Source organism: Buceros rhinoceros, unplaced genomic scaffold (genome assembly GCF_000710305.1).
Source record: "Buceros rhinoceros silvestris isolate BGI_N320 unplaced genomic scaffold, ASM71030v1 scaffold8904, whole genome shotgun sequence".
NCBI classification, from domain to species: domain Eukaryota; kingdom Metazoa; phylum Chordata; class Aves; order Bucerotiformes; family Bucerotidae; genus Buceros; species Buceros rhinoceros.
The window spans coordinates 43,911-55,599 of record NW_010407630.1 but is presented as its reverse complement, the minus strand read 5'-3'; the positions used below and the strand labels follow the sequence as shown (position 1 = coordinate 55,599).

Here is an 11,689-nt window from a genome sequence, read left to right as displayed (position 1 = left end):
CAGCGAGACCCCAGCCAGCAGCCAGCAGTATAAGCAATGGGCAGTGCTGATGAAGTAAGCTCCAGGAGACCGGAACGAGGCACCAGACCACTGTCTGCCACATATTTCACCTGTATCATAACACTGAAGCTCTATCCCTTAGCTAGAAGTGAGGCAGAAGTCATTGAACTTCGGCAGTGCTTCTTGAAGCATTGCATTGTGTGAGTACAGGTTTTTGTAATGAATTGAATTAATTGAAGCTGCAGAACCAGTCTTTACCAGTATTTACTGGTTTTGCAGGGACGTTTTGTAAGCATATACATTAAACATTAAACCAAAGACCCTTGCAGGCCTTAGCTCCAAAGCAGGCACACATTCTTTGTGAATGGCGATGAGTCATTAATCCTATTCTGCAGTGGAGGGAGACAGTTTATAAATCTGGGGGTTTTTTCTGTCTTTGGCACTTCCCATTTTACAACAACACTTGTAGCTTATTCTAATCTTCACACCCCCTGAAGTGTAAATGGACCTAACGTCTGTTCAGCCATTTTAATCTGTGCAAGGAAGCCATCCATTTTCTATCTTCCTCAGCTTCAGAGCAAGATCCTGATCCTGACAATATGTGCTGCTGGAATTGGAGGCACTTTCCAATATGGTTACAACATCTCCATCATCAATGCTCCAACCGCAGTAAGTACTGCGAGTCTGAGAGCCTCCTTGCTGCCCTCAGTCTGGCTGTGAACAGCGGCCTGCCATGAAAATATGCAGTCTGCTAATACTGAGGGCGAGATGGGAAGGGTGCATTGTTCCCTCTGCATACTTTGCATCTCTTTGTTCTCAAGAGCTGCCCTTGAGTGGGACCTCGTGTCACAAGAATTTACTCAAAAGCTTTGTTTCAACTGCTTTAGCAAATCTAATTCTAAAGTTTGCCAACCTGCATCCTTTGAAATTGACATTTGCCCTTAAACTCAAAGTTGAACCCCTGACATACATTTTTAAATTATGCAAGATAGCTACACACAGATACAAATCAAGTGCAACTTGTCAACTGCTGTAGTTTTATGCTCTTAACACTCTGTTAAAAACACATCTAAGAACTGGGGGCCATCTTCAACCAAAGGTGTGGAGGCATGAACACAGAATAAACAGACTGTTAATAAGGAAGACTTTGTGTTTCTCAGTGTCCTTCATCTCCATGTGATGGTTACACAGCACTGTCCTTCCCTCTCAGTTCATCCAGACGTTCATGAACGAAACTTGGCTGGAGCGCACAGGCGTTCCCCTGGAGAGCAATGTGATACTGCTGCTGTGGTCTTTCACTGTCTCCGTGTACCCTCTGGGAGGACTCGCTGGGGCTGTTAGTGCTGGTCCCATGGCCATTGTCTTGGGAAGGTAAGAGGGTATTGGATTTTAATTTAAGCTTTGCAGTTTCCAAGAGGAATTTTTAATCCTACAGTACAATACCCACTGTAGTTAAAAATTGTGAAAACGTTTTCTATCACAAGTTATTCTGCCATTAATATTCCTAGCTGGCAGGGAGAAACTACCCAATATGGCAGTATTTCACGTCTCAAAACCTAGTGGAGAGCAGTTCTTTTCCCCACATTACCTGCTCATCATATTCTGACCCAGCTGAAGTGCTACAAGGATTTCAGCTCAACTCTGTATCACAGTAACCATCACCATCATCTTTGTGCTCATTTTTTTGCCACCCTTTTAAATAGGAAATCATGATGGAACAGACCAAGGATTTTTCTTCAAAATGAACTGTGGGAATTGGTAGGAATGACATTGGGAAAACAGAGGATGCTTGCAAAGAGCAGTTGTTGCATCCCAAATTCTCATGTCTCACAGGCTATGTATCCACCTTTTTGACTGAAAAAATTCCAGGACGTATTTTTTAAATCTTCTCAGTTGCTGTTTTCCCCCTGTGCTTGAGTATCTGAAAAATATCTGTGTCTCTTTTCCTCTCTTTCATACTCAGCTCTATCCCCAGTTCTCTTCAGAAAAGCACCCACTGTTAGTGTTACTAACATAAACTAATAGGAAGTTAGATTTTGCCTCCCTCTCCCCTAACCCCAAAATTTTCTTCTATGATCTAACACTTTGGTTCATTCCTCTTATATGATGAAGCAGGCACCATTAGGGTTTGAGGTGGGGCTGGAGGACTGTCTCCATGACTCACTTGTTTCGTGGTTGTGAAGATCTGGAAAGCATATGGCTTCCTTGCCCAGTGAAAAGTATAGAGATTTCACGTTATCCTGCATTAGAATAAAATCATATCCCATCATGAATAAGAGGAAGAAAGACTGACTGCTGAAGAATAGGTAGGGCAATGAGTTGGGACCAGAGAAAATTAGTGGCTATTATGGGTCAATAGAGCTCTCTGTTTTTTCCTGGGTTTGGACAGAAATACTTCTGGAACACATGAAACTTTCTGACAAAAGTTTCATAATGATCATACTACTACATGAAAAATGCCTGTTTCAACAAATCACCGATTGCAGACCAACACACACAAGACTTTCTGAAGCAATACTCCTCTCCATTCAAATGGGACGCTGTGTGAGGGCAAGAGCCACGAATCCCATGGTGCTTCCAGTGTGTCTAAAGCCAGCACTGCAGGGACACCCCGTGGTCATGCTGCTAGTTGGAGATGACCCTTATTGTATCAGTGACGCGGACTACCTGTGAATGCTGAGTCCTGTTGTCATAACAAAACACCAAAACTGCTGATCTGACATCTGCACACAGACACCTCGCATAGAGCTTTGGGTATCCAGGATGTTCTGCAGTGGAGCTGAGCAGCCCACCTTGAGCTTCCAGGCATGGCAGGTTGGATCTGCCATGCGAAATGTTTAATCCGATAGCTAAACCTGACACACGCGTGCTCACACTGTGTCTTTTCTCTCTGAAGGAAGATGTCCCTGCTGCTGAACAATGTCTTTGTGATCATAGCCGCAGCCCTGTCAGGATTCAGCCGAATGGCAAAATCCTTTGAAATGATTATGCTCAGCAGATTTTTTACTGGTGTGAATGCAGGTATGGCAACACGAGAAACAACACAACAAACACGGTAACAAATATCAATTAGAGATAGAAGATATTTAAAGCGATTTATCCCCTAGTCTGACCAGGTACACCCGTGTACATGAATGAGGAAGTGGTGAATACGCATTTTAAGTTTTGCTTCTAAGGACTTTTTTGCAAAGCATACCCAGGCAGGTTTTTTTGTGTATACACATGAGTACCTGTGTGCACTCTGCACACAGGGAGGGGAGCCCTGGAACAAACTGAGCTGAAAATCAATCCCTATCTGTTATCAGTCAGTCACTAGCATGAACATCAACATTAAATCTTTTATAGAAGTTCATCCAAGGAAATAATGATTGATACAAGCAACTTAAAATAAGACCTTACCCCTGAAATGGGGGACTAGAGGGAAGCATCACTTATAACCTTGGATTTGGTGCTGAAAAGCCCATAGGACTGAGGCCCTGGCAAGTTTCAGTTTCATCATCCGCTGATACTTGTAAGTATGAAAATGTATGTTTAGTAGCTGATTCCATGAATAGGAGTGAAATGGAAGGTTTGGGTAAATAATAAGCACCCCATATGGCCTGAAACTGAAAGGTCCAGCTGGCAACCTTGAGAGGCGGCTAACTGAATTTGTCCTCATCTCCTCTGTCTACAAGCTGAGGTCAGCATTTGTCTGCCTTGTCCAGGTGTCAGCATGAACATTCAGCCCATGTATCTGGCGGAAAGTGCCCCAAAGAAGCTCAGAGGAGCTGTGGCCTTGACCTCTGCATCGTTCACAGCCCTAGGGTTGGTGCTGGGGCAGGTTGTTGGACTTAGGTAATGTACAGCAGAAGCAGAAGTTTATACTTATTACATTTTTCTTCTTTTTTTTTCCTTTCTTTTTTTCCCTTTCTTTTTTCCCTGTTATTACCCCTCTCTTTTCTTTCTTTTCCAGTGCCCACATGCAGCAGAGGATGCTGGGCTCTTGTCAGGGTGTAAAATGTACTGTGCAAATTATGTGGGTTTTTTTCTCTAGGGACCTGCTGGGAGGGGAGGAGAGCTGGCCATTCCTTTTAGCTAGCAATGTGGTGCCTGCCCTGATCCAGCTCATGGCTCTGCCTTGGCTCCCTGAAAGCCCCAGATACCTCTTGATTGACCGTGGAGATGAAGAATCCTGCATCTCTGGTGAGTTTGAGGTGACTGTTATCCTCTCACTGAGCATGTGAGATCTCTGACAGGGCAGATAAACAGTGAGAAGGTTGACTGCATATTCTTAACATATAGTCCAGCAGGTTGAAATATAGACTTCTTTCCAACACAAATAGCCTGCCTGGTGACTCTGCCAGCCTCCTTAAATCACCATGAAAGCTTTAAACCCAATGCCATGGCTATCTCACTAGACCCACGGATAATGTTTCTCTAAACTAGAGGAACATATTTGGTCTGTACAAAATATGTGGTGCCATCAGTGTTTGTAATTGCTGCTGCAGGTGGTGGCTGGGTTTGTATTTGTATGAAGAACCATGGTAATTCTGAGTGCAGATGAATGTATGCTTATCCACATCCTGCTTTTGTGCACAGACTTGGACCCCGACCTTTTGAGAATGGTGCCACAAGTTTTACACGTAGGAATTGTCATATCAAGTTCTAGACATGATCATTTCCCCTTCCAAACTAAAGAAGCTTCTATAATCTGAATTATTTTTGATCTTTTGGGGTAATTGAAAGGCATATTGCTACGAATGAATTTTTTTCTGCAATGGTAGGGTCAGAAGGTGGGTCTGGTGTTCACAATGGTGAATATGTTTTGTAACTATGAAGTGAAATAAATGCTGATTGAAGAGATCATGACTGAATCTGAAGCTAGTTCACATTAAGGGATTTGCTTAGATTTGTAGCATACAAATCCCCATATACAGAGTGGCTGGAATCAGTTTTCAGCGAGTATGTGCTGTGTACCAAGAACATCTTAATTGCCTGCATTTCCCAGGGAAGGCAGTTGAGATCTGAGCCAGAAGCATGGCTGCTGAAATGGCACTGGTTGGACATACTCTCATGTCAAACAACGGTGAGGGATTTGCACTCCCTTTCCCCCAAATCCTTCAGGTTGACTGCACCACAACTGGCCATCTCTGTGAAGGTAACACTATGGTCACAGACTCTGTCCTACAGCTTCCTGCAACCATCACTTGCTGCTTGATCCTTCACCCTGCAGAGCAGGCAAACTGAAGGTAAATTTTGGGGGTTAAGAGGTTCCCTTGTCCTTGCAGCACTGCAGAAGCTCAGAGGGAATGGTGACCTGAGTGCAGAGCTGGAGGAGATGCTGGCTGAACAGGCTGCTGTTAAAGGTCAGAGAGCGAAGAACCCTCGGGAGCTCTTCCAAAATCCAGCTTTGAGGTGGCAGCTGCTGAGTATCGTCGTGCTGAGCAGTGCCATGCAGCTCTGCGGGAATGATTCGGTGAGCAGCCTGGCAGCCATGGCAATCAGCAGCAGTGCTGTATTGCAAGATATGGCTTCAAGCTCTTGGGTTTAACATTCCCGTTGCAGGAAAAGAACGGGTAATGGTCTGCCCTGCCTTTGGAGTTCTTCAAACCTCAGATACTTGGTTCCCAAAGTATGCCTTGGCCTTATGGCAAAATTCAGAGGGACGCTGTCAAAACAGCCTGTATGACAGCACATTAGTCATTCTCTGTGTGATCCTTTAGTTAAAACAATGGGATGTATTTTTAGATATTTTCCCTTACTTCTTTCTCCTCTATTCTCTCCCCAGATGTACTTCTATGCATCTTACGTGTTCCAGGAGGCCGGAATTCCTCAGGACAAAATCCCATATGTTATAATCGGCACTGGGAGCTGTGAACTGATCACGTCTGTCACTTGTGTGAGACTCTTCATGCACTCCGACTCTGGTGACAGTGAGGAGGCCGTTAATTACAAATTTTGAATTTACCTTGTTTTTTATGCCAAGGAAGTCCTCCACACACAGCAGCCAGGCAGTCTCTCAGCACTCATGTCCAGACAGGTTGATGCAGAAGTGTTTTGTCAGACACTCATCTCCCTTGAACACCTTTCTTGCCTGACTCCCAACAGCAGATTCTTGCCTTTGACTTTTCTGGGTTTTGCTAAGAAGTGGACAACTTAAAGTAGTTGTAGACTGAACTAGGCACAGAGTATTGAAATAGGAAGAGGGAGCAGGTGGGAAATATAAACACAAGTTAAATATCTTACTTTATTTCACTGTGTTACTTCGTGCAGAACATGATTATAGACTACGCTGGTCGGAGGCCGCTGCTCCTGGGTGGATATATCTTCATGGCAGGATGGGCCATTGTCTTCATGGTTGCTCTGAGCCAGCAGGTAACAAACTTTACTAAATGATTAAAGTGGAATGGAGTTGGGCTTTGCTGTTTATGCCTGGGGTGTTTAGTGGCAGCAAATAAGTGAAAGTGCCCTCACTGGTTTTCCGTTGGTCTCTGTGGCTGTAGACTCAGATCAGCTGGATGCCTTACCTCAGCATGGCCTGCATTTTCGCCTATATCCTGAGCTTTGGAATTGGACCAGGTCAGTTTCCTCAGTGTTTTCACTGAAACTTGTGGGTGCTGCAGGGGCTTGGAGATGTGTTCAGGCAGCTTATGGAAACTCTCAGAGCCTCTTTAGCCACATCACACTCAAAGGAATGAGGCACCTTCTGCCAGCAGTTTTCATCTGTTTCACGGGAGCTTGCATGCCCCTGGTAAGTCAGTGCTGTGCAGGGACGATCTGTGCTGTTCTCTGTGTCATCTCTCCTTACAGCCATCTTGTGATGGTACTTCGAGGTGATTCTTGTCTTAAATTGACAAGATTTTGATTTGTTGCCCAGTTAGTCAGGACTGTAGACCAACTTTCCTATCGCTTCACTTTAACCCTAGTGATTGACAGCTACATCATCTGCTTATTTACTTGCAGATACCTGGAAGCACAATTTCCATATCTATTTGTTAGCCTTCCAACATGCATTTTCTTTACAGAATCCATTAGTTTCCGTGCTTTTGGGGGCAGTGCACAGGCTGTGTGTGCGCAGATGTTTGCACAGTGTGTGACTAGATGTGAGGCTCTGTTTGCTTACATGAGTTTGAAGGAAGACAGGTAAGAAAAGAACCAAGCTGCCAGGGTCGCGTGCCACATGAGCTGCCCATAATTTCTTGTCCCAATCCCTACAGTGCCATAGGGTTAAATTAATTATAAGATATTCTCACAGTTGGGTGCTAGTGAGAATAACGTCGATTACAAACCTTTCCCAACAGCTCATTCTAACATGAGAGTATGAATAATTAGCCAATCCTTAATATTTAACCTGAAACTTCGCTGCTGCAGTTAATCTCTATTACCACTTGTTCTGACATTGTGGACTAATGAAAATAATGCACTGAATAGTAATTTACTGTTCTTCAGTACTTCATGCTGGCTTTGCTTGTTAGTATATGTTCTCTTGTTTCTAATATAACATTAGCAGTATTATTAACTTTCTTGCCATTTCGTTTTCCAGCTGGTGTAACAGGAGTTCTGCCCACAGAGGTTTTTGATCAAATGTCCCGGCCAGCTGCTTACATGATCTGTGGCTCTCTGCTCTGGTTCAACCTATTTCTGGTCGGAACAGCCTTTCCATTCATTGTGGTGGGTTCCCAAGGCAAAGCAATCACCTGGAGCTCGTCAGTGTTTCCACAAGAAAGAGGCTCTGATAGTGACCAGGAAAAGAGACAGGGCCTGGGATACTTCAAGCTGCAATATTCTATACACAGCAAGATAGCACTGCCGTGAAAAGTACCTTGATGAGGAAAGTGGTCTGAACTCCTCTAAACCAAACTTCCTCTATGTTCCCTATGGGCGTTGCTGATGTGAGGCTGGAATCAGATTTTTTGGGGGCATGGATGATTAATATTCCTCCTCTGTCCTCAGCTGAGAACAGCTGGGACAAGCGATGTGATATAATTCTACTTGGCCAGACCCTGGCACTGTTTCCTCAGGTGATTCCTGAAGTGAAAGGGAGCAGAACTCCACAACAGCCAGTCCTGTCTTATTTCCTGCTGTGGGTCACCATTCTATACAATTAGACATAGAGAGAAAGACAGAAAAAATACTCTTTTTGCTATGTCAGATCTCCCAAACTGTGCTGGGGAGCTGTTGAATCCAGGCCTGTGAGACCCTCACCAGGGTACACAGAAATGCTCCCCAGGTGAAGTTATTCCACGCAGGAATTGGGATTAGTGGCCTATTCGTCATCGTACAGAATGTTACCAACACTGTCTTGTTTTTTTCCTCTTTCTCAGAAAAGTCTAGCGCATTTCTGCTACGTCCCATTCCTGGTGGTCTGCATCTGCACTGCACTCTATGTTGGGTTTTTCCTCCCTGAGACAAAGGGAAAGACCTTCTTGGAAATCTCAGAGGAGTTCAAGAAACGGAACTTCAAAACTCAGACCCATGCGGGTTTTTATAAAGGTCCTGAAGAGATCAAAACCACCATGTTGTAGCAGAAGAATGGAGGATGGTATCGGGGGGAAATTCAGCAGTGGCTGTGTTGTCTTTCAGGGGCACAAAGAGAGAGGCAGGGTTAGGGGCAATATATTAATCTTAGGTTCTTAGGTTCACCTTGAAAAGATACACTGGAACTGGTAAATCCCAACCAAAGTTTTCAGTTTTTAGTGCTAAGTAACATACGCATGTTTTAGAACCCATATTAGAGAGTGACAAAATAATGCCTTATTCTCTTATTATCAAACAACACCAGGCAATGCTTTAGCAACTTTCTTCTGAACTTGTTCTATATTTCTCCTCCACCCAAACAATAACTTCCATCTTTGTTTCTTTTTGCCTCAATCTGGGCTCTCTAACATGAAATTGAATATGATTAAGTTCTGTTTTCGAACACTGGATGAAATTCTTAGTACCTTGTCTTGGTGCTCCTGTTGTTTCTGTTATTAAGTGATTTCGAATAGACCCGTAGTTGTTGAGCAATAGTGAGCAGTTCATTATTTTCAGCTCTAAAAACATGTGACAGATGGATTAGGAAGAAAGCTTCCAGTACTTGCTAAGTGGCTTATTATACAACTGACTTCTGGGCATTTTTTTTAGACTATTCTGGACTGGTTTTCTTCATGGCTTGTTTGTTGTCTTCCAGTCCAATGTTGTAAAACACAAGTAATTCTCTAGCCCAGTTTGTACGGCTGTCGCAGACACTGCTGGTGCAGTGTCTGTACCTACAACTGGTAGGGTTTTACACCCGCACCTTGCCAAGGTTCGAGTGTGGAGAGGAGCTCTTATGGCAGCTGCTTCTTTTGGATATAGAGCTTTAGATCACAGCAGTACATTCTCTGCAGCCCATTCTTGTCGTCTCCATAGAGCCTACTGGAAAAGACCCAGCTGTGATTCTGCTTCTTTTCAGCTAACCTGGTACAGAGCTGGGCAACACTCCTCATTTAAAACTGCCTTTCACAGGCATTTGGTTGACTGATCTGATGAAGTTTCTCCCAATTTCTTCTCAAAATCATAATCGAGACATCTCTTTTCTTTTTGCTTTGTTGGTTTGAAAGTCACAGCACTGCTGATGGTTGCAGTAAAGAAAAATTTCAAAATAAGTAATTAAAGGTTCTTTCTGTGTATTTTTGAAGTGCATTTTCTTTAAAAAACAGCATTGTTGAATGACAAGACTATAAATATTTCCAGAGTATACTAGTGCCATGCTGGGCGTGAGTGGAGCAGCAGATCTATTTCTCAGAAGAGGAGTCTGTGCAAGAGCTATCTTTCACTACCTAAGGTTTATAACGTAGGAAAAATAAAACTAAACTTTTGCTTGTTTGTGGTTGCTGCTATTTTAGAAATCATTCATATAAAGACATGGGCAAGAGCAGGTATCTCTGTTCTTGAACAACACTGAGATTTTGAAATACACAGGATTTTGACAAGACAATTAAGAGCAGGACTCCATGGAGCTGGGAACTGTAGATACTTTTCATTTCTGTAGTTTGGAGAGAGCAGTGAGGGGCAGATGGAAAGAGTAAAACACACGGTGCAAGCAAAAAGTGCTGATACCATCATGATGGTATCAAATTATTCTGTCATTCCTTTGTTGAGGATCAGAGAAAAGACAGGAGACAAAAGTAAAGCTGGGAAGACACGGCAGTAGAGAAGATGCAGGCTAGGAAGCACGTGATGGACTGAAGAGACTGCCTGGGCAGAGGAAGATGCCTGGCACAGGCAGAGAGAAGAAAGCATGTGAGACACGCCTGTTCAGAAATTATACATACTTTACTGATGTCCTGAGTTTCAGAGCCAGTCCTGCAAGTACATGTCAGCAAACACCAATTCCAACTTCCTGTATTTTTTCTGACTATGGCCTGAAATCAGGTATCTTTAGACTGATTAAGCAAAGACAAACAGTGGTTACATTTTAATTGGTCTAATTGGTTACATGTCAGTTGAAGCATTTAACAAGTTGGTTAATTGTTACTGATTTAAAACACATTCAACTGAAAAAATGTATGACACTTGTTCAGGTCAATTTTCTTATTGTGTAAAGTGTCAGGCAAAAATGCATCTTGAAAAGTAAGCCTCAGAGACTTGTACTTCATGTTACTGTTTACAAATAAACCACTGTGCACTGTTGGATTTGATTAATAATCATCAGCACCAGAGAAAAATAATTACTGCTGCTGTCCTCAAACAATGCTCTTCTGCACGAGCTGCCTCTCATTCCAACCCAGCTGGAGCTGGGGTTCTTCCAGACACCGAAGACATGCAGCATCCCAGCCTGGGGAACCTCAAGTACGTTCACTCACAAGGAGAAGGAATTTCCTCTTAAGCTTTTTGAATAACTTGTAAAAGCCTTTTAACAGAACTATCTTGAAGACTGCTAGATAAAGAGGTCCTTTGAGAATTATGGATTAAAGATGTAAGTTATTTATTTTAGAGTCAGGATTTAAAACTGACTTTCATCTTTCCTAGCATCAACCATGTATTACAGGGACACAGACCTGAACTTTTAGGCGATGACCATTACTCTTAAAGTGTCAGCTGATCCTGTAATTCAGGAACTGCATGTGCAGGCTTAGTAAGGCCTGGTAAAGTCAGGCTTCAGAAGGCTTTGCTGTACTGACACTCTTTAGAGCAGTCAGGAACTTTTCTCTCCATTGTGATAACTGATTACCCAACCTATGACTTGGGGAGTCCAAGCCAGCCTACTCTGGTTTGCACCAGTCCCTGGACTTTGGCTTCCATCAGGTCCTTTTCTTATTGCCCTTTGCTCATCTTCTGCAGCTCTTACTGTGTGTCACCTGCTCCTGGAGTTTCTCTTCCCCAGTGACCTGGCATGAATGCATAGCATGCAAAAATTATTTGCGGTTTCATCAGTAACCAACACAATAATGACAAACCAAACAGCAAGAAGCTCATGACAAACCAAAGGGAGTGCAAACACTGAGAGAGAATGAAATGACGTGTTGAAATATTATCTCAGGCTCCTCTTTCTCTATATATAGAGCTACTTTTTCCAAAGTGACCAAAGAAAGCATCAGGAAAGACCTAGTCTGCAAGCGGAGATGACTACCTTTGCATGCAAGTTGGTATATGTTTATCTTTTATTTTCCCCAAATAGAATTTTTGCAGTGCACATTTTTTTTCCTATTCTGCTATTCTGAGACCTGTTGCATTAATTAAGAAA

The 11,689-nt window shown here is 43.2% G+C and overlaps 1 protein-coding gene across 1 annotated transcript in view; it reads left to right on the top strand.

The window, feature by feature from the left end:
• LOC104492042 (solute carrier family 2, facilitated glucose transporter member 11-like) overlaps positions 1-8,504 on the top strand; it is a 9,803-nt gene extending 1,299 nt beyond the window's left edge. Inside the window, exons 2-12 of the mRNA XM_010134544.1 lie at positions 571-669; positions 1,211-1,371; positions 2,897-3,021; positions 3,705-3,834; positions 4,034-4,182; positions 5,268-5,455; positions 5,768-5,878; positions 6,253-6,354; positions 6,483-6,558; positions 7,523-7,650; positions 8,304-8,504. Of these exons, the coding sequence (XP_010132846.1) occupies positions 571-669; positions 1,211-1,371; positions 2,897-3,021; positions 3,705-3,834; positions 4,034-4,182; positions 5,268-5,455; positions 5,768-5,878; positions 6,253-6,354; positions 6,483-6,558; positions 7,523-7,650; positions 8,304-8,504 (1,470 nt within the window). The remainder of the gene's footprint in view (positions 1-570; positions 670-1,210; positions 1,372-2,896; positions 3,022-3,704; positions 3,835-4,033; positions 4,183-5,267; positions 5,456-5,767; positions 5,879-6,252; positions 6,355-6,482; positions 6,559-7,522; positions 7,651-8,303) is intronic.
• Positions 8,505-11,689: the final 3,185 nt, after the last annotated feature.